This window comes from Oncorhynchus gorbuscha, linkage group LG03 (assembly GCF_021184085.1).
Source record: "Oncorhynchus gorbuscha isolate QuinsamMale2020 ecotype Even-year linkage group LG03, OgorEven_v1.0, whole genome shotgun sequence".
NCBI classification, from domain to species: domain Eukaryota; kingdom Metazoa; phylum Chordata; class Actinopteri; order Salmoniformes; family Salmonidae; genus Oncorhynchus; species Oncorhynchus gorbuscha.
The window spans coordinates 78,639,410-78,663,169 of NC_060175.1; the positions used below are offsets into that span (position 1 = coordinate 78,639,410).

A 23,760-nucleotide genomic window follows, 5' to 3' on the forward strand; every position below is an offset into this window, starting at 1 on the left:
GCAGTTGTAGAAGTGGCTTCTTCCTTGCTGAACAGCCTTTCAGGCTACGTCGATGTAGGACTCGATTTACTGTTTATATAGATACTTTGTACCTGTTTCCTCCAGCATCTTCACAAGGTCCTTTGCCGTTGTTCTGAGCGGTATGACGGCTGCGTGGTCCCATGGTGTTCATACTTGCATAGTATTGTTTATACAGATGAATGTGATACCTTCAGGCGTTTGGAAATTGCTCCCAAGGATGAAGCAGACTTGTGGAGGTCTACAATTTTTTTCTGAGGACTTGACTGATTGCTTTTGATTTTCCCATGATGTCAAACAAAGAGGCACTGAGTTTGAAGGTAGGCCTTGAAATACATCCACAGGTACACCTCCAATTGACTCAAATTATGTCAATTAGCCTATCAGAAGCTTCTAAAGCCATCACAGAATTTTCTGGAATATTCCAAACTGTTTAAAGGCACAGTCAACTTAGTGTATGTAAACTTCTGAAACGTCTGGAAAAATGACTTGTGTCAGTCCGGAGCCCCCAGTGACGGCCTCCAGTCCTGAGCCCGCAGTGACGGCCTCCAGTCCGGGGCCCGCAGCGACGAGGGTGCCCAGTCCGGGACTCGCAGCAACGAGGGTGCCCAGACCGGTGCCCGCAGCAACGAGGGTGCCCAGACCGGTGCCCGCCGCAACAAGGGTGCTCAGTCCGGGGCCCGCAGCAACGAGGGTGCCCAGTCCGGGGCCCGCAGCAACGAGGGTGCCCAGTCCGGGGCCCGCAGCAACTAGGGTGCCCAGTCCAGGGGCGGCGGCGAGGTTCCCCACACCAGAGGCGTCACCAAAGTGGGGTGAGCCAGTGGTGGAGCGGGACCCAGACCCTCCCCTATAGGTTCAGGTTTTGCGCCTTTGGGGGGTGGGGGTACTGTCACTCCCTGACCTTAGAGAGCCTTTTTATGTCTCTATTTGGTTAGGTCAGGGTGTGATTTGGGGTGGGCATTCTATGTTTTGTTATCTATGATTTTTGTATTTCTATGTTTTGGCCGGTATGGTTCTCAATCAGGGACAGCTGTCTACCGTTGTCTCTGATTGGGAACCATACTTAAGTAGCCCATTTTCCCTCCTTTCTTTGTGGGAAGTTGACTTTGTTTAGGGCACATAGCCTTTGAGCTTCACGGTTTGTTTTTGTGGTGTTATTTGTTTTGTTTGGTGTCATTTTGATTAATAAATTAATAATGTACGCTCACCACGCTGCACTTTGGTCCTCTCCTTTCAACAGCCGTGACAGCTGCTCTTTAATGATTTGTTATTCTTATCTCCTACTTTTTATGTTGTATTTTCTTAAAACTGTTTTTGTTTAAGGGCTTGTAAGTAAGCATTTCACTGTAAGGTCTACATCTGTTGTATTCGGAGCATGTGAAAAACAACATTTGATTTGATTTGAAGTCCTTGAGTGGCCCAGCCAGAGCCCGGAATTGAACCCCATCAATCATCTCTGGAGAGACCTGAAAATAGCTGTATAGCGACACTCCCCATCCAACCTGACAGAGATTGAGAGGATCTGCAGGAAAGAATGTGAGAAATTCCCTAAATACAGATGTGTCAAGCTTGAAGCATCATACCCAAGAAGACTCGAGGCTGTAATCGCTGCCAAAGGTGTTTCAACAAAGTACTGAGTAAAGGGTCAGAATACTTACATAAATGTGATATCATTTTTTTATTTTTTTATTATACATTTGAAAATAAATCTAAAATCCTGTTTTTTCTTTGTCATTATGAGGTATTGTATGTATATTGACGAGGAGGGAAAAAACAATTTAATCCATTTTAGAATAAGGCTGTAATGAAACAAAATGTGGAAAAAGTTGAGGTGTCTAAATACGTTCCGAATGCACTGTAAAGAGAGTCTTAGTCAGTCTAGGGTTGTGTTCCACTGCTCAGACGTTGCTGACCCATGCCAGATCTTACAACGCCTGGAAAGGTATTTTTTATGTATCAGCTAACTAAACCATACGTTATAGCATTCTGGTACCTGGCGGCACAGTCCATGACGTGGCATGCAACCATTGGTTGATTCATCTAACGTCTGAGCAGGGGAGCACAACCTATGAAATGGCAACCATAATCCTTTGTATCTAACAAAGACGGTCACCTGGAGATTTGTCCATCATTGTAAAGATGATAAATGACCCCTTCTAGAATGCTTTAGGCTCTAATAAGAAATCAATGTTTTCCTTTGACAATGTAGCTGCTGTAAGTGAACACAACAGCACAAGAGAGGTTTTAAAAAGGTATTCAAAACTGTTAAACATACACTGTATAAAGAAGGGCACTTGGACATTGTAAAGGGGACAACAAACTTTTTTGTGGGGGACACACTGAAAGTATAACCTGCCTCAGTCTACTTACCCTCCACCATGACGTTGAAGTTGTGGACTGTGACTCCAACAGAGTTCCTCGCCTCACACGTGTACTTCCCATCATCCTCCTCTTCAATGTTATTAATGGTTAAACGTTTCCCATAGTTTTTTAGATTTGCCCGTTTCGGTAGCTTCTCTGTCCTTTTTGTCCATTCAATCACAGGAGTTGGACTGAGTAGCAAGATGAGAGAAAACAAGATTTAAGATTAGTGAAAAATGATACACACATTATTCTATCAAATGTAATACAACATGTTCTATGGAGATTCAGTCACGGAAGTTATGAATAAATATTCTTCATACTAAATTGAGAAATAATTAGACTCCACTTACAATCCCTCTGCTATACACTCTAGCACCAGCTCCTCTCCTTTCAGCAGACGTACCTCTGACTGAACACCAGAGGGTACCAGAAGGCTCGGTCTTCTCTCTGGAATGGCATAGGCTTCCATGGGCAGAAAAGGACAGGCATAAGATGTATAGTAGGTATATTTCTGAAACCATAGGAGCAACTGCAGTAGGTGTTTGTCCACACTTGAGTGTTTTGGTACATTCTCTTAGCATATATATACACAGTACCAGTCAAAAGCTTGGACACACCTACGTATCCAAGGGTTTTTCCTAATATTGTACTATGTTCTACATTGTAGAATAATAGTGAAGACATCAAATCTATGAAATAGCACATATGGAATAATGTAGTAACCAAAAAACATTTAAACAAATCAAAATATATTTTATTATTCAATGTAGCCACCCTTTTCCTTGATGACACCATTGCACACTCTCGGCATTCTCTCAACCAGCTTCATGAGGAATGCTTTTCAAACAGTCTTGATGGAGTTCCCATATATGCTGAGCACTTGTTTGCTGCTTTTCCTTCACTCGGCTATGAAAAGCCAACTGACATTTACTCCTGAGGTGCTGACCTGTTGCACCCTCTACAACCACTGCGATTATTATTATTTGACCCTACTGGTCATCTATGAACGTTTGAACATATTGGCCATGTACTGTTATAATCTCCACCCAGCACAGCCAGAAGAGGATTGGCCACCCTTCAGGGCCTGGTTCCTCTCTAGGTTTCTTCCTAGGTTCCTGTCTTTCTAGGGGGGTTTCCTAGCCACTGTGCTTCTACATCTGCATTGCTTGCTGTTTGGGGTTTTAGGCTGGGTTTCTGTACAGTACTTTGTGACGTCGGCAGATATTAAAAGGGCTTTATAAATACATTTGATTGATTGATTGACTCTGCAGTCCAACTCATTCTAAACTATCTCAATTGGGTTGAGGTCGGGGGATTGCGTAGGTCAGATCATCTGATGCAGCACTCCATCACTCTCCTTGGTCAAATAGCCCTTACATAGCCTGGAGGTGTGCTTTGAGTCATAGTCCCACTAAGCCCAAACCATATGGGATGAAGTATCACTGCAGAATGCTGTGGTAGCCATGCTGGTTAAGTGTGTTTTCAATTCTAAATACATCTCAGATAGTATCATCAGCAAAGCACCCCCACACCATCACACCTCCTCTTCCATGCTTCAAGGTGGGAACCACATATGCGGAGATCATCCATTCACCTACTCTGCATCTCACAAAGACAGTGGTTGGAACCAAAAAATTCAAATTTGGACTCCAGATTTCCACCGGTCTAATGTACATTGTTTGTGTTTTTTGGAAGAAGCAAGTCTCTTCTTCTTATTGGTGGCCTTTAGTAGTGTTTTCTTTGTAGCAATTCGACCATGAAGGACTGATTCACACAGTCTCCTCTGAACAGTTGATGTTGTGATGTGTGTTACTTGAACTCTATGAAGCATTTATTTGGGTGGCAGATAACTCTAATGAACTGATTCTCTGCAGCAGAAGTAACTGGGTCTTCCTTTCCTATGGCGGTCCTCATGAGAGCTGGTTTCATCATAGCACTTGATGGTTTTTGCGACTGCATTTGAAGAAACATTCAAAGTTATTGACATTTTCTGGATTGACTGACCTTCATGTCTTAAAGTAATGATGGACCGTCATTTCTCTTTGCCTATTTGAGCTATTCTTGCCGTAATATGGACTTGGTCTTTTACCAAATAGGGCTACTTCTGTATACCACCCTTACCTTGTCACAACACAACTGATTGGCTAAAACACATTAAGAAGGAGAAGATATTCCACAAATGAACTTTTAACAAGGCAGACCTGTTATTTGTACTGCATTCCAGATGACTACCTCATGAAGCTGATTGAGAGAATGCCAAGAGTATGCAAAGCTGTCATCAAGGCAAAGGGTAGCTACTTTGAAGAATCTCAAATATAAAATGTATTTTTATTTGTTTAACATTTTTTGGGTTCGTACATGATTCCATATGTGTTGTTTCATAGTTTTGATTTCTTCACTATTATTCAACAGTGTAGAAAATAGTTTTAAAAAAATTAAAAACCTGGAATGAGTAGGTGGCTCAAACTTTTGACTGGTACTGATAAAATGACATAGATGAATCTCATTCAACGTGTGCATATTAAACATGTATTGACTTTTCCTATAAATAAGTTTGAGCCTTTAGTCAGTCAAATACTATGAACTGTAATGGGATATTATCATTCATGTTAAAGTCAAATATAATGTTAAAGCAACTCTCCACTGCTGTAAGTCATCTAACTCACAAGCAGGTTTTACTGAAATGTAAACTAAATATGAAGACCCACCTTGATCCAATGGAGCCATGTCTATTCCTCTGATCTGAAGTACATGCCTGCACCTTTTTTCACCTGCACACTTTGCACTTTTGTAAAATAAAACCATATATAATGTTGATAGACTTTTGAATCCGACAATTGTCTTTGACATGTGTGGGGACAGCACTCCTCCCTCTCCTTACACCATCACTGCATCTAGTGTCCTAAACATGCCCTTTCAACGCATACTCAACATGTAGGGCAGGGATTTCAACCTGGGAGTAGTATGTTGCTGACCGGTCTTACAGACACCTATTTAATCCGTTTTTTCAAGTGCTACTTGTAATGTAAGTGTATCGGAGCCTTAATGTTGCACTTAGAATATGAGGATGTCCTCTTGGTCTAATGTTTAGAGGAAGGACTATAGCTTGCCTGTCCCTGGTATAAAACAGGTTGAGAAACATTGATGTAGGGCATTACACTGTCAACCTACAGCTCTTGACGACCACCGACATGGCTGTCTTCCGAACGATGGTCCGTATGACGGAGAATGCAGCAAAGCAGCAGTAGTCTCTCCGGCTATCCTTCTCCAGGGCGTTGGAGATGTAGAGGTTTCCGTCATGGCCCATGGACACCCTCTCATCCTGTTCAATATGTTGGAGACCTGGAGGAAACAATATATCGTTTCCATTAAGACACACAATGGAAAATGTTTTGCAACAGAAAGCGACAATTTGTGTTTAATATTGAACAAGGCGAAAATGTGTGTTTCTTATTGGAAGTGTAAAGGAAGAACTAGGGTCACATGACATGACTGACCATAATGTGGCTTTAAATATGGCAGCCAATAACCTCTCTAGACTAGGGGGCGGTATTTTCACGGCCAGATGAAAAGTGTGACCAAACTAAACTGCCTGCTACTCAGGCCCAGAAGCTAGGATATGCATAGTATTAGTAGATTTGAATAGATCACACCCTGACGTTTCTGTTTGAATGATGTCTGTGAGTATAACAGAACTTATTTTGGCAGGCGAAAACCCGAGGACAAACCATCCAGGATTTTTCTTTTAGGTCACTCTGTTTTTAATGGGTTTTCTATGTGGATCTAGATATCTAAGGCACTTGCTTGCAGTTCCTATCGCTTCCACTGGATGTCAACATTCTTTATAAATTGGATGATGTTTTTCCTTTGAGAAATGAACAAGTAGGGCTGTTCAGAATGAGGGTCGAGTCTAGTGTACAGTTGTGGTTGGGGTGCGCGACCTGAAAGCTCGCTCCACTTTGTTTTTGTCCACTATTGAACGCAGTTTATCCCGTCTTAAATTGTATTGATTATTTACGTTAAAAAATCCTGTCTCCCTGTTGCACCTGTCTCCCTGTTGCACTGTCTTAGGCCTCTCACAGTACGGACATTGCAATTTATTGCCCTGGCCACATCCGCAGTCCTCATGCCTAAGGCACATTCACACAGATAAGCAGGGTCCCTGGGCATCTTTCTTTTTGTGTTTTTCAGAGTCAGTAGAAAGGCCTCTTTAGTGTTCCAAGTTTTCATAACTGTGACCTTAATTGCCTACCATCTGTAAGCTGTTAGTGTCTTAACAACCGTTCCACAGGTGCATGTTCATTAATTGTTTATGATTCATTGAACAAGCATGTGTTAAAACCCTTTACAATGGAAATCTGTAAAGTTATTTTGATTTTTACGAATTATCTTTGAAAGACAGGGTCCTGAAAAAGGGTTTCTTTTTTTGCTGAGTTTGTGCCTTTTAAACTATAACCATTTAATATGTGCATAAAAGCTCCAATAGCTTCAATAGTAAATAGTGACTAGCTAGCTAGCTATCTACTAGCTAAGTCCTGGACAAGACCTGGCCCAAAACTAGTGCGGACAAGAACTAACTGTGGTCTAGTTCTGATCCGTACTAGCTCTGGTCCAGCTCTGATCCAGGGCGTAACTAGCACCTAGCTAGCTCTGGTCCCCACACTAACTAGCTCTGTTCAATGCTCTGGTCCAGGGCATAGCTCGGATCATTGGTCTAGCTCTGGTCCGCATTAACTAGCTCTGGTACAGACTGACTCACCTTAGATTTTCTTCAGGAAATTTCATTTTCTAATTCCTAGTTTAGAATTCGTATTTAATTTCTTATTTTTATTTGGACCACTTTATGAGAAGCTGCTCTCAGCTCTAAAAAACAAGCATTTCTTTTTGAGCTCCTTGCCGAATTGAAAAGTGTGTGATTTGGCTAGATGGAACTAGAACGGCTGAGAGCCTAAGCATATGGCCTTATCCCCATTGAGACACTACTTCATACAGTGCTGTGATGTCATTAGACCCTCTTTTGGCTATTGCGAAAAAAGGTGACAAAATGTCCAAATTTAAAGGGAACTATGTTGAGCGGCCCTAATTCTTCTTGTGTAATAACAAAAAAGCTCATTCCCATTACTATGCCAATTTAAAACAACTACTGAATTACTACATAAGAACATGTCAATACTATTTTGTGACCTGGCTAATAACAATATTACAACAGAGGTATAGGAGCAACCTAATGTAAAGTGTTACTGTACTCTATTTCAATTGAAATGTGTATAAAGTGACATATTCCCTTCTAAACTGTTTCAGTTGGATGGTGCTGTAAAGATTGAACTAGTGGTCTATTTTCTCACCAATAGTCATCCAGTAGATCTTTCGTGGAGGGATCCCCTGTGGTGGATTGCATTCCAGAATCACAGGCTGGCCCTCTTTGACAACTAGTGGGGCAATCTTCTCTTTGGGGAACTTTGGGGTACCTGTGCAATGGTTAGGCATGTTTTACTCATGTCAACACCTTTAGATAGGATTCCAAATGTAACACTCACAGTCTTGCTGTAAGATGCAAAACTGTTCACTATGCTAGGTTCTTACAACATGAGAGTGGCACTCACTTGGTACAATGAGTTCAATTTCCTCTGATACTGCTGTTCCCAGATTGTTTGAAGCGTAGCACTGATACATCCCCTGGAACTGCGCAAGGCGCCCGCTATGAATCACAAAACTCCCATTGTTTCTCTCTTTTTTGACTCCCAAGTCGAAGAGGGGATCTATGGCCTGGCCATCTTTTGTCCATCTGTATCTGTTGGGGCAATGAAGCATTTTGTAATGCTTGGTTACAGTTATGATATTTAGCTTGAGATGCAACAATAAGCATTGGGTTAATGCTGATAGTGTGAACAATCCATAAGCATAAGGGCAAAAAACAGGGAGATCCTAGGACGAATCGCAGTCATCTCACTCACACTGGTTGTGGGTTGCCTTTGGCTTCACATCTCATGGAAAAACTGCCTTCAAAGGGTAAGGCAATGACAGGGCCAGCGGTCTGCACTGTTATGGTCGGTAGCTGCTCCACTGCGGGATGAAAAGATAGAAATCATACATTCGTCTCCATATTGCTTTCATCAAACAAACACTTTAACAACTTGACTACCATTATGGGGATTTGGTCACGTTTTGTGCAATGTACAGCAGGAAATGTATAACTTATGCTTGTTGGAAGATTAATATTGAGAAACTAGCTCTATTTGCCCACATGTCTGAGCTAATAATGAACTGCAGTGCAGACAGCGATTAAACCAACAAGACATACCAATATTGCACTGCATGTTACACATGCCTGAAGTAAATGACCCATCATAGGCATGAATTTAGTTAGCCAGTACATGTCTCTGACAGCTGGACCATATACTCTCTCTTCACTGCCCATCATGGGCATAGGGTGTGTCTAAAACATTCCCCTATAGACTATGAAATATACTGAATGTACAAAAGATTATGAACATGTTCTTTCCATGACATAGACTGACCAGGTGAATCCAGGGAAAAGCTATGATCCCTTAATGATTTCACTTGTTAAATCCACTTCATTCAGTCAATTTAGACATGGATTGTGTATGTGTGCCATTCATAGGGAAAATGGGCAAGACAAAATATTGATTGGGGTATGGTAGTAGGTGCCAAGTGCACCGGTTTGTGTCAAGAACTGCAACACTGCTGGGTTTTCACAGTCAACAGTTTCCCTTGTGTATCAAGAATGGTCCACCACCCAAAGGACATCCAGCCAACTTGACACAGCTGCATCCCTGTGGAAAACTTGACACCTTGTAGAGTCCATGTCCCGACTAATTGAGGCTGTTCCGAGAGCAAAAGGGTGGGGTGTTCTTAATGTTTTGTACACTCAGTGTACACTCAGTGTAGGTTGCCAATACTGCACTTTACCTTCCAGGGGGATATCGAGTCCTCCGGCCCAGGAGGTCAAGGCCAAGAGGAAAGCAAGGCCCAAGCTCCACAGCGACCTCATCACTCCACCGCCGTTGAGCAGAGACTGTCCAGGAGAGCAAGCGACACTACTGACAGCACCACAGCTTTGACCCACTAGATCAGCGGATAGCTGTCAACACTTAGAGGGATAGGACCTAGATGTGCAGAGACACAGGGAAATATAAAAACTGTCAGTAACCCAGTGGTGTGTACTCATGGAGGCAAGGGAAGTCATTTTCCTTCAATTTGCAAGAGGCTGAATGTATCTCACTGGAGAAAGCATCAGTATGTGTATCCCATCTATCTGATGCTGTCTGGTAAAATTGAGAATGACATTGTTGCCCCATTGAATGCAACGGAAGCCAGCCAGCATTTAGCCTCCCTTGATAATAAAAAATAAAATAATAATAATAGCCTAATCAGCATTGAGCTAAACTGAGTGAGCTCAACTGTGAATTGTCCTGGCGCACCAAAATAAAACTTTAAAGGGAAGCGACTTTGGACTTGTCTTCACACCAATCACATCACATCAAAAGTAGAACGTAATTTACAGAAAAACTTAAATTGTTAGTAGAGGTCGACCGATTATGATTTTTCAACGCCGATTCCGATACGATTATTGGAGGACCAAAAAAAGATGATACTGATTAAATCGTCCAATTTTGTATATATATATATTTGTAATAATGACAATTACAACAATACTGAATGAAGACTTATTTTTACTTAATATAATACATCAATAAAATCAATTTAGTTTCAAATAAATAATGAAACATGTTCAATTTGGTTTAAATAATGCAAAAACAAACTGTTGGAGAAGAAAGTAAAAGTGAAATATGTGCCATGTAAAAAAAGCTAACGTTTAAGTTTGCTCAGAACATGAGAACATATGAAAGCTGGTGGTTCCTTTTGACATGAGTCTTCAATATTCCCAGGTAAGAAGTTTTAGGTTGTAGTTATTATAGGACTATTTCTCTCTATACCATTTTATTTCATATACCTTTGACTATTGGATGTTCTAATAGATACTTTAGTATTGCCAGCCTAATCTCGGGAGTTGATAGGCTTGAAGTCATAAACAGTGCAATGCTTGAAGCACAGTGCAGAGCTGCTGGCAAATGCAGGAAAGTGCTGTTTGAATGAATGCTTATGAGCCTGCTGCTGCCTACCACTGCTTAGTCAGACCGCTCTATCAAATCATAGACTATATTATAATAACACACAGAAATATGAGCCTTAGGTCATTAAAATGGTCAGATCCGGAAACTATCATTTCGAAAACAAAATGTTTTTTCTTTCAGTGAAATACGGAACCGTTCCGTATTTTATCTAAAGGGTGGCAACCCTAAGTCTAAATATTGCTGTTACATTGCACAACCTTCAATGTTATGTCATAATTATGTAAAATTCAGGCAAATTAATTACGGTCTTTGTTAGGAAGAAATGGTCTTCACACAGTTCGCAACGAGCCAGGCTGCCCAAACTGCTGCATATACCCTGACTCTGCTTGCACAGAACGCAAGAAAAGTGACACTATTTCCCTAGTTAAAAGAAATTCATGTTAGCAGGCAATATGAACTAAATATGCAGGTTTAAAAATATATACTTGTGTATTGATTTTAAGAAAGGCATTGATGTTTATGGTCAGGTACACATTGGTGCAACGACAGTGCTTTTTCACGAATGCGCTTGTTAAATCGCCCGTTTGGCGAAGTAGGCTGTGATTCAATGACAAATGAACAGGCACCGTATCGATTATATATAACGCAGGACAAGCTAGATAAACTAGTAATATCATCAACCATGTGTAGTTAACTAGTGATTATGTTAAGATTGATTGTTTTATAAGATAAGTTTAATGCTAGCTAGCACCTTACCTTGGCTCCTTGCTGCAGTCGCATAACAGTTGGTCAGCCTGTCACGCAGTCTCCTCGTGTAGTGCAATGTAATCGTCCATAATCGGTGTCCAAAAATGCCGATTACCGATTGTTATGAAAACTTGAAATCGGCACTAATTAAATTGGTCATTCCGATTAATCGGTCAACCTTTAATTATTACATATTGTTGTGCCGTTGTCCTCCGGTGGCTAGCTAACTAAAATCGTCCATTTCCTAAATTAGCCATGGATGGAGATTGGGATTTGAACTTGTGGTATTACTTATTGGCAAACGATTATAAACAGTAATTCTGATCCAACCATCAATTCCTACATTGTGCCCCTGGCCTGAGAGAATGGAAGTTCAATATGTAGCTAGATGTAGTAGGCTGATGTTAACTAGCTGGCCTGGCACATCATTGTTCATGAAAGGAAGTTGGGCTAGTGAGCAAGCATTTTTGCCAGGTAGCCTAGGAAAACAAAAAATAAAAGCGTGTACTGTATCACAGAGTCATAGACCGTTTCGGCAACATGAACAGCATCCCTATACTGACTTTTGGTGGAGAAAAGTAAATCTTGAATTGCCCAAAGGACAATTTGCTTTGCAAATCAGTAAATAAACGGAAGCGTAATGGTTAAATTGCCTATATGTACTAGTAAAATCATATATAAAATGCACTGGGTACAGTTTGATAGACTACCCCTCAGACAGCATTTTTTTTTTAAATACAGCACCATTGCCCAAGCAAATACTGAAGCAACCCGGCTAGGCAATCACCATGTCTTTCCTTACTCTCTTCTGAATAACAGTAATGTCCCATATCACACATCCTCTCTCAACGGGTGTAATTCATTGGTACATCATTGTTGTAAAACATGCCAGTGGTTTGGGATTACCCTTGATTAGATTAGATGAGGTACGATCACGAATATCCTACCAACGGAACATCAAAAACTGTAATATCTTATGTTTCACAGAATCGTGGCTGAATAATGACATGGATATTCAGCTAGAGGGATGTACGCTACACGGCAAGATAGAACAGCACACTCCGGTAAGACGAGGGGGGCGGTCTGTGCATATTTGTAAACAACAGCTGGTGCACAATATCTAAGAAAGTCTCTAGATTTTGCTCGCCTAAAGTAAGAGTATCTTGTGCTAAAATGCAGACCACACTATTTGCCTAGAGAGTTTTCAGCTATACATTTTGTCGCTGTTTATTTACCACCACAGACGGACGCTGACACTAAGACCGCACTCAGTCAGCTGTATAAGCAAATAAGCAAACAGGAAACCGCTCACCCAGAGGCGGCGCTTCTAGTGGCCGGAGATTTTAATGCAGGGAAACTTAGATCAGTTCTACCTAATCTCTATCAACATGTTAAATGTGCAACCAGAGAGAAAACTATTCTAGATCACCTGTACTCTACACACAGAGACGCGTACAAAGCTCTCTCTCGCCCTCCATTTGGTAAATCCAACCACAATTCTATCCACCTGATTCCTGCTTACAAACAAAAAGTAGGAAACACCAGTGACTCGGGCTATAAAAAAAGTGGTCAGGTGAAGCAGATGCTAAACTACAGGACTGTTTTGCTATCACAGACTGGAACATGTTCCGGGATTCTTCCGATGACAGTGAGAAGTACACCACATCAGTCACTGGATTTATTGATAAGTGCATCAGTCACTGGTTTTATCAATAAGTGCATTGAGGACGTTGTCCCCACAGTGACTACGTACGTACGTACATACCCCAACCAGAAGCCATGGATTACAGGCAACATTCACACTGAGCTAAAAGGGTAGAGCTGCCGCTTGCAAGGTGCGGGACTTTAACCCGGAAGCTTATAAGAAATCCTGCTATGCCCTCTGACGAACCATCAAACAGGCAAAGTGTCAAAACAGGGCTAAGATTGAATCGTACTACACCGGCTCCAACACTAGTCTTATGTGGCAGGACTTACAAACTATTACAGACCACAAAGGGAAGCACAGCAGCGAGCCTACCTAGTGACACAAGCATACCAGAAGAGCTAAATCACTTCTATGCTCACTTTGAGGCAAGCAACACTCATGCAAGGCGGCTTGCATGAAAGCATCAGCTGTTCCGGACAACTGTGTGATCACGCTCTACGTAGCCGACGCAAGTAAGACCTTTAAACAGGTCAACATTCACAAGGCTGCGGGGCCAGACGGATTAACAGGACGTGTGCTCTTGGCATGTGCTGATCAACTGGCAAGTGTCTTCACTGACATTTTCAACATGTTCCTGGTTGAGTCTGTAATACCAACATGTTTCAAGCAGACCACCTTAGTCCCTGAAGGCAACCTGCCTAAATGACAACAGACCCGTAGCACTCACATCTGTAGCCATAACGTGCTTTGAAAGGCTGGTAATGGCTCACATCAACACCACTATCCCCAACATTGACGAATACGCTGATTCTGTGAGCGAGTTCATTAGAACGTGCGTTGAAGATGTCGTTCCCATAGCAACGATTAAAACATTCCCAAACCAGAACCGTGGATTGATGGCAGCATTCGTGTGAAACTGAAAGCCTGAACCACTGCTTTTAATCAGGGCAAGGTGACCGGAAACATGACCGAATACAAACAGTGTAACTATTCCCTCCGCAAGGCAATCAAACAAGCTAAGCGTCAGTATAGAGACAAAGTAGAATCTCAATTCAACGGCTCAGACACAAGAGGTATGTGGCAGGGTCTACAGTCAATCACGGATTACAAAAAGAAAACCAGCCCAGTCACGGACCAGGATGTCTTGCTCCAGGGCAGACTAAATAAGTTTTTTGCCCGCTTTGAGGACAATACAGTGCCACTGACATGGCCCGCAACTAAAACATGCGGACTCTCCTTCACTGCAGCCGACATGAGGAAAACATTTAAATGTGTCAACCCTCGCAAGGCTGCAGGCCCAGACGGCATCCCCAGCCGCGCCCTCAGAGCATGTGCAGACCAGCTGGCTGGTGTGTTTACGGACATATTCAATCAATCCCTATCCCAGTCTGTTGTTCCCACATGCTTCAAGAGGGCCACCATTGTTCCTGTTCCCAAGAAAGCTAAGGTAACTGAGCTAAACGACTACCGCCCCGTAGCACTCACTTCCGTCATCATGAAGTGCTTTGAAAGACTAGTCAAGGACCATATCACCTCCACCCTACCTGACACCCTAGACCCACTCCAATTTGCTTACCGCCCAAATAGGTCCACAGACGATGCAATCTCAACCACACTGCACACTGCGCTAACCCATCTGGACAAGAGGAATACCTATGTGAGAATGCTGATCATCGACTACAGCTCAGCAATTAACACCATAGTACCCTCCAAGCTCGACCCCGCCCTGTGCAACTGGGTACTGGACTTCCTGACGGGCTGCCCCCAGGTGGTGAGGGTAGGCAACAACATTTCCACCCCGCTGATCCTCAACACTGGGGCCCCACAAGGGTGCGTTCTGAGCTTTCTCCTGTACTCCCTGTTCACCCACGACTGCGTGGCCACGCACGCCTCCAACTCAATCATCAAGTTTGCGGACGACACAACAGTGGTAGGCTTGATTACCAACAACGACGAGATGGCCTACAGGGAGGAGGTGAGGGCCCTCGGAGTGTGGTGTCAGGAAAATAACCTCACACTCAACAAAACTAAGGAGATGATTGTGGACTTCAGGAAACAGCAGAGGGAACACCCCCCTATCCACATTGATGGAACAGTAGTGGAGAGGGTAGTAAGTTTTAAGTTCCTCGGCGTACACATCACAGACAAACTGAATCGGTCCACCCACACAGACAGCATCGTGAAGAAGGCGCAGCAGCGCCTCTTCAACCTAGGGAGGCTGAAGAAATTCGGCTTGTCACCAAAAAACACTCACAAACTTCTACAGATGCACAATCGAGAGCATCCTGTCGGGCTGTATCACCGCCTGGTAATGCAACTGCTCTGCCCACAACCGAAAGGCTCTCCAGAGGGTATTGAGGTCTGCACAACATATCACCGGGGGCAAACTACCTGCCCTCCAGGACACCTACACCACCCGATGTCACAGGAAGGCCATAAAGATCATCAAGGACAACAACCACCCAAGCCACTGCCTGTTCACCCCGCTATCATCCAGAAGGCGAGGTCAGTACAGGTGCATCAAAGCTGGGACCGAGAGACTGAAAAACAGCTTCTATCTCAAGGCCATCAGACTGTTAAACAGCCACCACTAACATTGAGTGGCTGCTGCCAACACACTGACTCAACTCCAGCCACTTTAATAATGGGAATTGATGAGAAATGATGTAAAATATATCACTAGCCACTTTAAACAATGCTACCTAATATAATGTTTACATACCCTACATTATTCATCTCAAATGTATATGTATATATCGTACTCTATATCATCTACTGCATATTTATGTAATACATGTATCACTAGCCACTTTAACTATCCCGCTTTGTTTACATACTCATCTCATATGTATATACTGCACTCAATACCATCTACTGTATCTTGCCTATGCCGCTTTGTACCATCCCTCACTCATATATTTTTATGTACATATTCTTTATCCCCTTACACTTGTGTCTATAAGGTAGTAGTTTTGGAATTGTTAGCTAGATTACTTGTTGGTTATTACTGCATTGTCGGAACTAGAAGCACAAGCATTTCGCTACATTCGCATTAACATCTGCTAACCATGTGTATGTAACAAATAAAAATTTGATTTGATTTGAAACCCTAGACCCATTCCAATATTCATACCGCCCAAACAGATCCACAGATGATGCAATATCCATGATGCAATGTCCAGATGATGCAATCAACATAAACACCTCCCTCTGCAACTGGATCCTGGACTTCCTGACGGACCGTTCCCAGGTGGTGAGGGTAGGTAGCAACACATCTGCCATACTGATCATCAACACTGGAGCCCCTCAGGGGTGCATGCTCAGTCCCCTCCTGTACTCCCTTTTCACCCACAACTGCATGGCCAGGCATGACTCCAACACACACACCATCATTAAGTTTGCAGACAACACAACAGTGGTAGGCCTGATCACCGACAACGACGAGACAGCCTATAGGGATGAAGTCAGAGACCTGGCCAGGTAGTGCCAGAATAACAACTTATCCCTCAACGTAACCAAGCCTAAGGAGATGATTGTGGACTACAGGAAAAGGAGGACAGAGCACACTCCCATTCTCATTGACGGGGCTCTAGTGGAGCAGGCTGAGACGTTTAAGTTCCTTGGTGTCCACATCAACAAACTAGAATGGTCCAAACACACTAAGACAGTCGTGAAGACGGCACAACAAAACCTATTCCCCTCAGGAAACTAAAATGATATGGCATGGGTCCTCAGATCCTCAAAAGGTTCTGCAGCTGCACCATCGAGAGCATCCTGACTAGTCGCATCACTGCCTGGTACGGCAAATGCTCGGCCTCCGACCGCAAGGCACTACAGAGGGTAGTGTGTACGGCCCAGTACATCACTGGGGCTAACCTGCTGCCATCCAGGATCTCTACACCAGGTGGTGTCAGAGAAAGGCCCTAAAAATTATCAAAGACCCCAGCCACCCCAGTCATAGACTGTTCTCTCTACTACTGCATGGCAAGCGGTACCGGAGCTCCAAGTCTAGGACAAAAAGGCTTCTCAACAGTTTTTACCCCCAAGCCATAAGACTCCTGAACAGGTCAACAATTGGCTACCCGGACTATTTGCATTGTGTCCCCCCCCCCCAAAACCCTCTTTTTACGCTGCTGCTACTCTCTGTTTTTCATATATGCATTGTCACTTTAACTATACATTCATGTACATACTACCTCAATTGGCCCGACTAACCAGTGCTCCTGCACATTGGCTAACCAGGCTATCTGAATTGTGTCCTGCCACCCACCACCTGCCAACCCCTCTTTTACGCTACTGCTACTCTCTGTTTATCATATATGCATAGTCACTTTAACCATATCTACATGTACATACTACCTCAATTGGCCTGACTAACCGGTGCCTGTATATAGCCTCGCTACTGTTATAGCCTCACTACTGTCATAGCCTCGCTACTGTCATAGCCTCGCTACTGTTATAGCCTCACTACTGTTATAGCCTCACTACTGTTATAGCCTCACTACTGTTATAGCCTCGCTACTGTCATAACCTCACTACTGTCATAGCCTCGCTACTGTGTATAGCCTCACTACTGTTATAGCCTCACTACTGTCATAGCCTCACTACGGTGTATAGCCTCACTACTGTTATAGCCTCACTACTGTCATAGCCTCACTACTGTTATAGCCTCACTACGGTGTATAGCCTCACTACTGTTATAGCCTCACTACTGTTATAGCCTCACTACGGTGTATAGCCTCACTACTGTTATAGCCTCACTACGGTGTATAGCCTCACTACTGTCATAGCCTCACTACTGTTATAGCCTCACTACGGTGTATAGCCTCACTACTGTTATAGCCTCACTACTGTTATAGCCTCACTACTGTCATAGCCTCACTACTGTGTATAGTCTCACTCCTGTCATAGCCTCACTACTGTCATAGCCTCACTACTGTCATAGCCTCACTACTGTCATAGCCTTACTACTGTTATAGCCTCACTACGGTGTATAGCCTCACTACTGTGTATAGCCTCACTACTGTCATAGCCTCACTACTGTCATAGTCTCACTACTGTCATAGCCTCACTACTGTCATAGCCTCACTACTGTGTATAGCCTCACTACTGTTATTTATCATCGTCTTTTTTACTGTTGTTTTTGTTTCTTTACTTATCTATTGTTCACCTATGACCTTTTTTGCACTGTTGGTTAGAGCCTGTAAGTAAGCATTTCACTGTAAGGTGAATACCGAATACCTGTTGTATTCGGTGCACTTGACAAATAAACTTTGATTTGATTAAATTGTAAAACTGGGATGGCAGCATCAAATGGCATGCTTACAGAAAACCTTATTGGCACATAATATAAGATGCTGCTATGGATGATTGCTGGAGTGGGTAGACTTAAGTGTGTATATAGTAGTAAGCCTGTGGGTATTGTGGGTTTCAGCCTGTGGGTACTGTGGCACTGCCAAAGGGCTCACTCTACAAACGAATCACTCAGTCACAGGAGCGGGAGTCTACCTTGTCCAAACACAAACCAATGATGTATCTCCCGCCAACCTCCCAGAATGGAGTGTAACGTTGCCGGTTGGTCTTAGTTAGTAATGTGAGTAAATGCAGGTTAATTTGGCAATTACTGTATACCAGGGCTAGGATTAATTCAACAATGGAATTGAGAGTCAAGTAACACATTGGAAATTGTCCAATATTCTCAGTGAGGTTAAGTTTTCAATTTGTGAATTGAATTTCATTTGGAATTGAATAGTTGGTTGCCTTTTTGCGACAGAAATAAACCTAATTCATGATAAAGCAACTACGGTATGGTAAAACAGTCACAGCATCACACGATGTACCACATATAGTTCAACAACAAAAGAAGACACTAAAAAAGACTCCAATATTTCTGTACATACTGAAATCTTGTGAATAATTCATTTTTTCATTGTAGAAAATATATATGTGTAAAACAGTCCATAAAATGCAGGCAACCTTGCTTAAAATTAACAATTTGACCCGTTTCAAGATTTTGTTGATCCTGACAACAAATAATCAATATCATGCCTGACCTTACCAAGGATGTAACTCATTCAAGCTAAACAAAGCCTCTGTTTTGTAAACATAAATAACCTTATGGATTATGATAATGATTGGGCTTCATCAGGGTACAGTATGTACATGGAAGATCATGCAACAACATCCCAGTTTACATTGACTCAAATAGCCAAAGTTGGATGAAATAAAACGTCAATTATTTCATTAATGTGATGAAGTCCATTCCTGCAGTATTGAAGAAACGCAAGGCTTTGGAATATAAACAGGTAACATGCTCCCAACATTTGTTTGGAAGCAGAGGGATCTATTACCAGACCACGTCAGGATATTGAACCCTCCAATCGCCAGGGATTGTGTTTACGTGACCAATAGTCAGCCGAGGAATAAGTGTGGGTTCACCACCCTGCTAATCCCTTTACCACAGCAACTCAAAACACACATTGTATTGTACCTCGTTACTCACTGACTTGAAATTCCAAACATACTATTAATCATCAATCCATTGGGGAAAAAAACTCCTTTCCAAAAGAGCAACAACATACAGTAAATGGTATGGAAATGAGAGTATACTCACTGAAATCTTTCAACTGTGGATGCCTATAGGCTGTGAGCAAATCACCTGCACTGAAAGTCCATTTAAATGCGTCAGAAATCTGTGCTGTGCAAGTTCAGGCACACCGGACAGGAACAGACAGTGAGCATTCCAGCTCACCCTTCATGTTGCTTATTTTTCGCCCAGTGAACGCCTCTCGTCCGCCCCTCCACTCAAGCGGCTAAAGGAGCTATGGGAGATTCACTGAAGTGACATATGTCGGCAAAGCCTCTCACTTGGCAAAGAGGCTCTCTAAGCCGAACGACAATGACTTGGACAAAGCCACGGCCACAGGGCTATTCACAGAGCATTAAAGAATGAGGGGAGAGGAAGTACAGGCATGCCTCTCTGTCCATACCCCTCCTCACCCTGTACTACCACCCCATACCTCCCTTCACTAAACATGTGCATGATGACACCCATTTACACCCACCCTATGTTAATGATTATAATACAAATAGGTCTTAGCTCCATTGGAGAGAGTGGAGCGGTGGATGACATCTGCTTTCATCAAGCCTCATCTTTTGTAGTTGTGTACTGCACTGGCTTGAGGGGTGGATACTGTTGTTAGAGAAGGACATACATTGCACTCACTGCGTGGTTTTACATGTCTGAAAACTTAGGCACAATAGGCTACTTGTATCGTCAACACATAATGGGCCTTTTTGTGAGCTGTCTGTTACACAATATCAGCTAAGCTTGGGCGGTATACTGTATACTGGGTGTTTAGAAATACAAACGGTTAAAAAAACATACACTACATGACCAAAGGTATGTGGACACCTGCTCCACTCTTCTGGGAAGGCTTTCCACTAGATGGTGGAACATTGCTGCGGGAGTTGCTTCCATTCAGCCACAATATCATTAGTGAGGTCGGACACTGATGTTGGGCGATTAGGCTCGGGGTTGAGGTCCGAGATCTGTGCAGGCCAGTCAAGATCTTCCACACCAATGTTGACAAACCATTTCTGTATGAACCACGCTTTGTCCATGGGGGCACTGTCATGCTGAAACAGGAAAGGACCTTCCCAAAATTGTTGCCATAATCGTCTAGAACGTCATTGTATGCTGTAGAGTTAAGATTTCCCTTCACTGGAACTAAGGGGCCTAACCTGAACCATAAAAAACACAACCCTAGACCATTATTCCTCCTCCACCAAACTTTACAGTTGGCACTAAGCATTCAGGCAGGTAGCGTTCTCCTGGCATCTTCCCGACCCAGATTAGTCCGTTGGACTGCCAGATGGTGAAGTGTGACTCATAACTCCAGAGAACATGTTTCCACTGCTCCAGAGTCGAAATGTCGGCAAACTTTAAACCACTCCAGCCGACGCTTGGCATTGCGCATGATGATCTTACTCTTGTGCGGCTGCTCGGCCATGGAAACGCATTTCAGAAAGCTCCTGACAAACAGTTATTGTGCTGACGTTGCTTCCAGATGCAGTTTGAAACACCTTAGTGACTGTTGCAACCGAGGACAGACCATTTTTATGAGCTGCACGCTTCAGCACTCGCCGGTCCTATTCTGTGAACTTGTTGTGCCTAGACGTTTTCACTTCACATTAACTGCACTTACCGTTGACCGAGGCAGCTCTAGCAGGGCAGAAATATTACAAACTGACTTGTTGGAAAGGTGGCACCCTTTTTTTCCCTTTTTTTATTTCACCTTTATTTAAGCAGGTAGGCTAGTTGAGAACAAGTTCTCATTTGCAACTGCGACCTGGCCAAGATAAAACATAGCAGTGTGAACAGACAACACAGAGTTACACATGGATTAAACAATTAACAAGTCAATAACACAGTAGAAAAAAAGGGGAGTCTATATACAATGTGTGCAAAAGGCATGAGGAGGTAGGCGAATAATTACAATATTGCAGATTAAAACTGGAGTGATAAATGATCAGATGATCATGTACAGGTAGAGATATTGGTGTGCAAAAGAGCAGAAAAGTAAATAAATAAAAACTGTGGGGATGAGGAAGGTGAAAATGGGTGGGCTATTTACCAATAGACTATGTACAGCTGCAGCGATCGGTTAGCTGCTCAGATAGCTGATGTTTGAAGTTGGTGAGGGAGATAAAAGTCTCCAACTTCAGCGATTTTTGCAATTCGTTCCAGTCACAGGCAGCAGAGTACTGGAACGAAAGGCGGCCGAATGAGGTGTTGGCTTTAGGGATGATCAGTGAACTTGGCACCCTATGGCGGTGCCAAGTTGAAAGTCACTGAGCTCGTCAGTGCAGGCCATTCTACTGCCAATGTTTGTCTATGGAGATTGCATGGCTGTGATTTTTTTATACACCTGTCAGCAACCTGCCTCCACTTGACTCTCAGCTGTGCGATACACAATACCAGTCAAAAGTTTGGACACATCTACCCATTCAAGTGTTTTTCTTTATTTTTACGCACTGCTTATATATACCAGTTAGGCACTACACCCCTTGTAAAGCAGATTCATGTGCTTAATTTTAAGAATTTGTTTGGCTACTTATGTTTTAATAAGGTTTGTATCAAACTTATAGGCTTATGGTCTAGGCTACATGAGGTGTGTGACTATGATTAGGGGAAAAAACATTGTTTCTTATGCTGGTGTTTTGTGGTGGAAAAATTAGCTGGTCGAGCATAACACGTTAACCCTGTTACCAATAGATAGACAGGCTAGAAATGTTTTACAATTTCATTTTCCATTTCAGGTTACATTCAATTGCCACTCCCTGTTGCACACAACAAGTTTCCATTCTCCCTGTCACAAGGGCATTTTTTGCTGATTTAAGAAGAAATTGTCAACCCTCTGTTACAGTCTAACCTGTTACTTTAATCTGCACTTAATAGGCACTTACTATAGTCATTTGTTTTTATTCTCTTGAGATGGGATATCTAAAAAATAATAATAATAATTTGGACCAAGTCACACTTCTCAAAAGGGCACCGAATTGGTGGAACGACCCTTCCACTGATTGCAAATGTTAATCACATCCCAGTGAGATTCTGCTATCTTGGCATATTTCACTGTGGTAAGTAAAATTAAAGATGACTCTCTTATCATTTGATCTATGGTTATGTGGTCAAAGCACTAATCCCTTTAGCCATCTCTTTTATCAATTTATGCAGTCAACAAGAGCAATGCAAATAAAATAATGAACTGTTGTAAATGTTATAAAGAGGGTGCCTCAGATCACACCAATGGAGGTTAACTTAGTTTCCAAGGATACCTTTTTCCTTCATATTTGTGAAAAAACTAAGTTCCTTGGGTAACACTTCCATTGAGCCTTGCTGAAAAGGGATACATTACAGGACAGCGCTGCATTTCCCAACAGCACGAACAGTAGTCTCTCAATTTATCATAACCGGCAAAGGTCAGAAAGAGACATGGCCTTACCTTTGAGGTCAATACCTGCCAAACCTAACATGTATTCCTTGTGCCCTCTCAAAAGGAGTGCGTATCTAAACAGGTACCACAGCCACAGCCTCGATTCCACACTAACAGACAGCACCTGGCAGCTATCTGACATCAAGATCCAACCTGTACTACCGGTATTATGTAAGGGCAGGGTTTGTAACTTGACAGACACGCACACACACTTGTTAGTTTACAGTGAAGCGTGCTAGAAACTTCTCACATTTCAAAGACTGCTCCTTTCAAAAGGAAAAACAAAAACATTGACTGTAGTGAGACGCTGCTGCACGTGGGCATTGTTAGATAACATTACTGTATTGTACTCACAGGGGAAGTCTATGTGAGCCAATTAATTAGTGTACTCCCCTTTTGGTGCGTCTCCCAGTTTTTTTAATTGACCTGCAGCTGATGACAATATCGATTGTGGGATTTTGGGCATGTCCACAGTCAATCTGTGTTTGCAATTAAATCATGCCAAATGTACAGTCATTTGAAGAGGTGAGTGAATGAGAGACAAAGAATACAGAACAGGGCTACTGCTATTGTTGTTATGCTAAAGTACTAAACTTAGCCCTCATGCTTTCAATTGACCTTTCAACATTGCCGTTGTCATTGCCGTTGTTTTTAGAGTGAATGTTCTCATTGTTGAAAGAGCTCATTCAGTGCAGGGGTTAAGAGTTTAGTGGATTGTGTGAGGACATGGGAAGAGCCGTTTGCTCAATTTAATTTTGAAGCATGTGATTGGTTGGGCAGGGACAGTATTGTATTTACAACACTTAAACCACCAAACAAAAACTTGGTCCCTGAGGGGGGAAATTAAGACTTTGGACAGGCTACTAATCACTCATTACCCTTTTTGTTG

The 23,760-nt window shown here is 42.7% G+C and overlaps 1 protein-coding gene across 8 annotated transcripts in view; it reads right to left on the reverse strand.

The window, feature by feature from the left end:
- LOC124031958 (neural cell adhesion molecule L1-like protein) overlaps nucleotides 1-23,760 on the reverse strand; it is a 364,252-nt gene that overhangs the window by 299,070 nt on the left and 41,422 nt on the right. For 6 of the 8 annotated variants that reach the window (XM_046343826.1, XM_046343822.1, XM_046343825.1 and 3 more), the window contains exons 1-8: nucleotides 22,881-22,980; nucleotides 9,313-9,509; nucleotides 8,337-8,445; nucleotides 7,986-8,173; nucleotides 7,728-7,850; nucleotides 5,554-5,724; nucleotides 2,733-2,844; nucleotides 2,389-2,570 (exon numbers count right to left, since the gene is read on the reverse strand). In XM_046343826.1, the coding sequence (XP_046199782.1) occupies nucleotides 2,389-2,570; nucleotides 2,733-2,844; nucleotides 5,554-5,724; nucleotides 7,728-7,850; nucleotides 7,986-8,173; nucleotides 8,337-8,445; nucleotides 9,313-9,394 (967 nt within the window). In that variant the 5' untranslated portion in view covers nucleotides 9,395-9,509; nucleotides 22,881-22,980. Of the gene's footprint in view, nucleotides 1-2,388; nucleotides 2,571-2,732; nucleotides 2,845-5,553; nucleotides 5,725-7,727; nucleotides 7,851-7,985; nucleotides 8,174-8,336; nucleotides 8,446-9,312; nucleotides 9,510-19,486; nucleotides 19,791-22,880; nucleotides 22,981-23,760 lie in introns of those variants that run through there. The other 2 variants (XM_046343820.1, XM_046343821.1) reach the window with 2 other exon arrangements.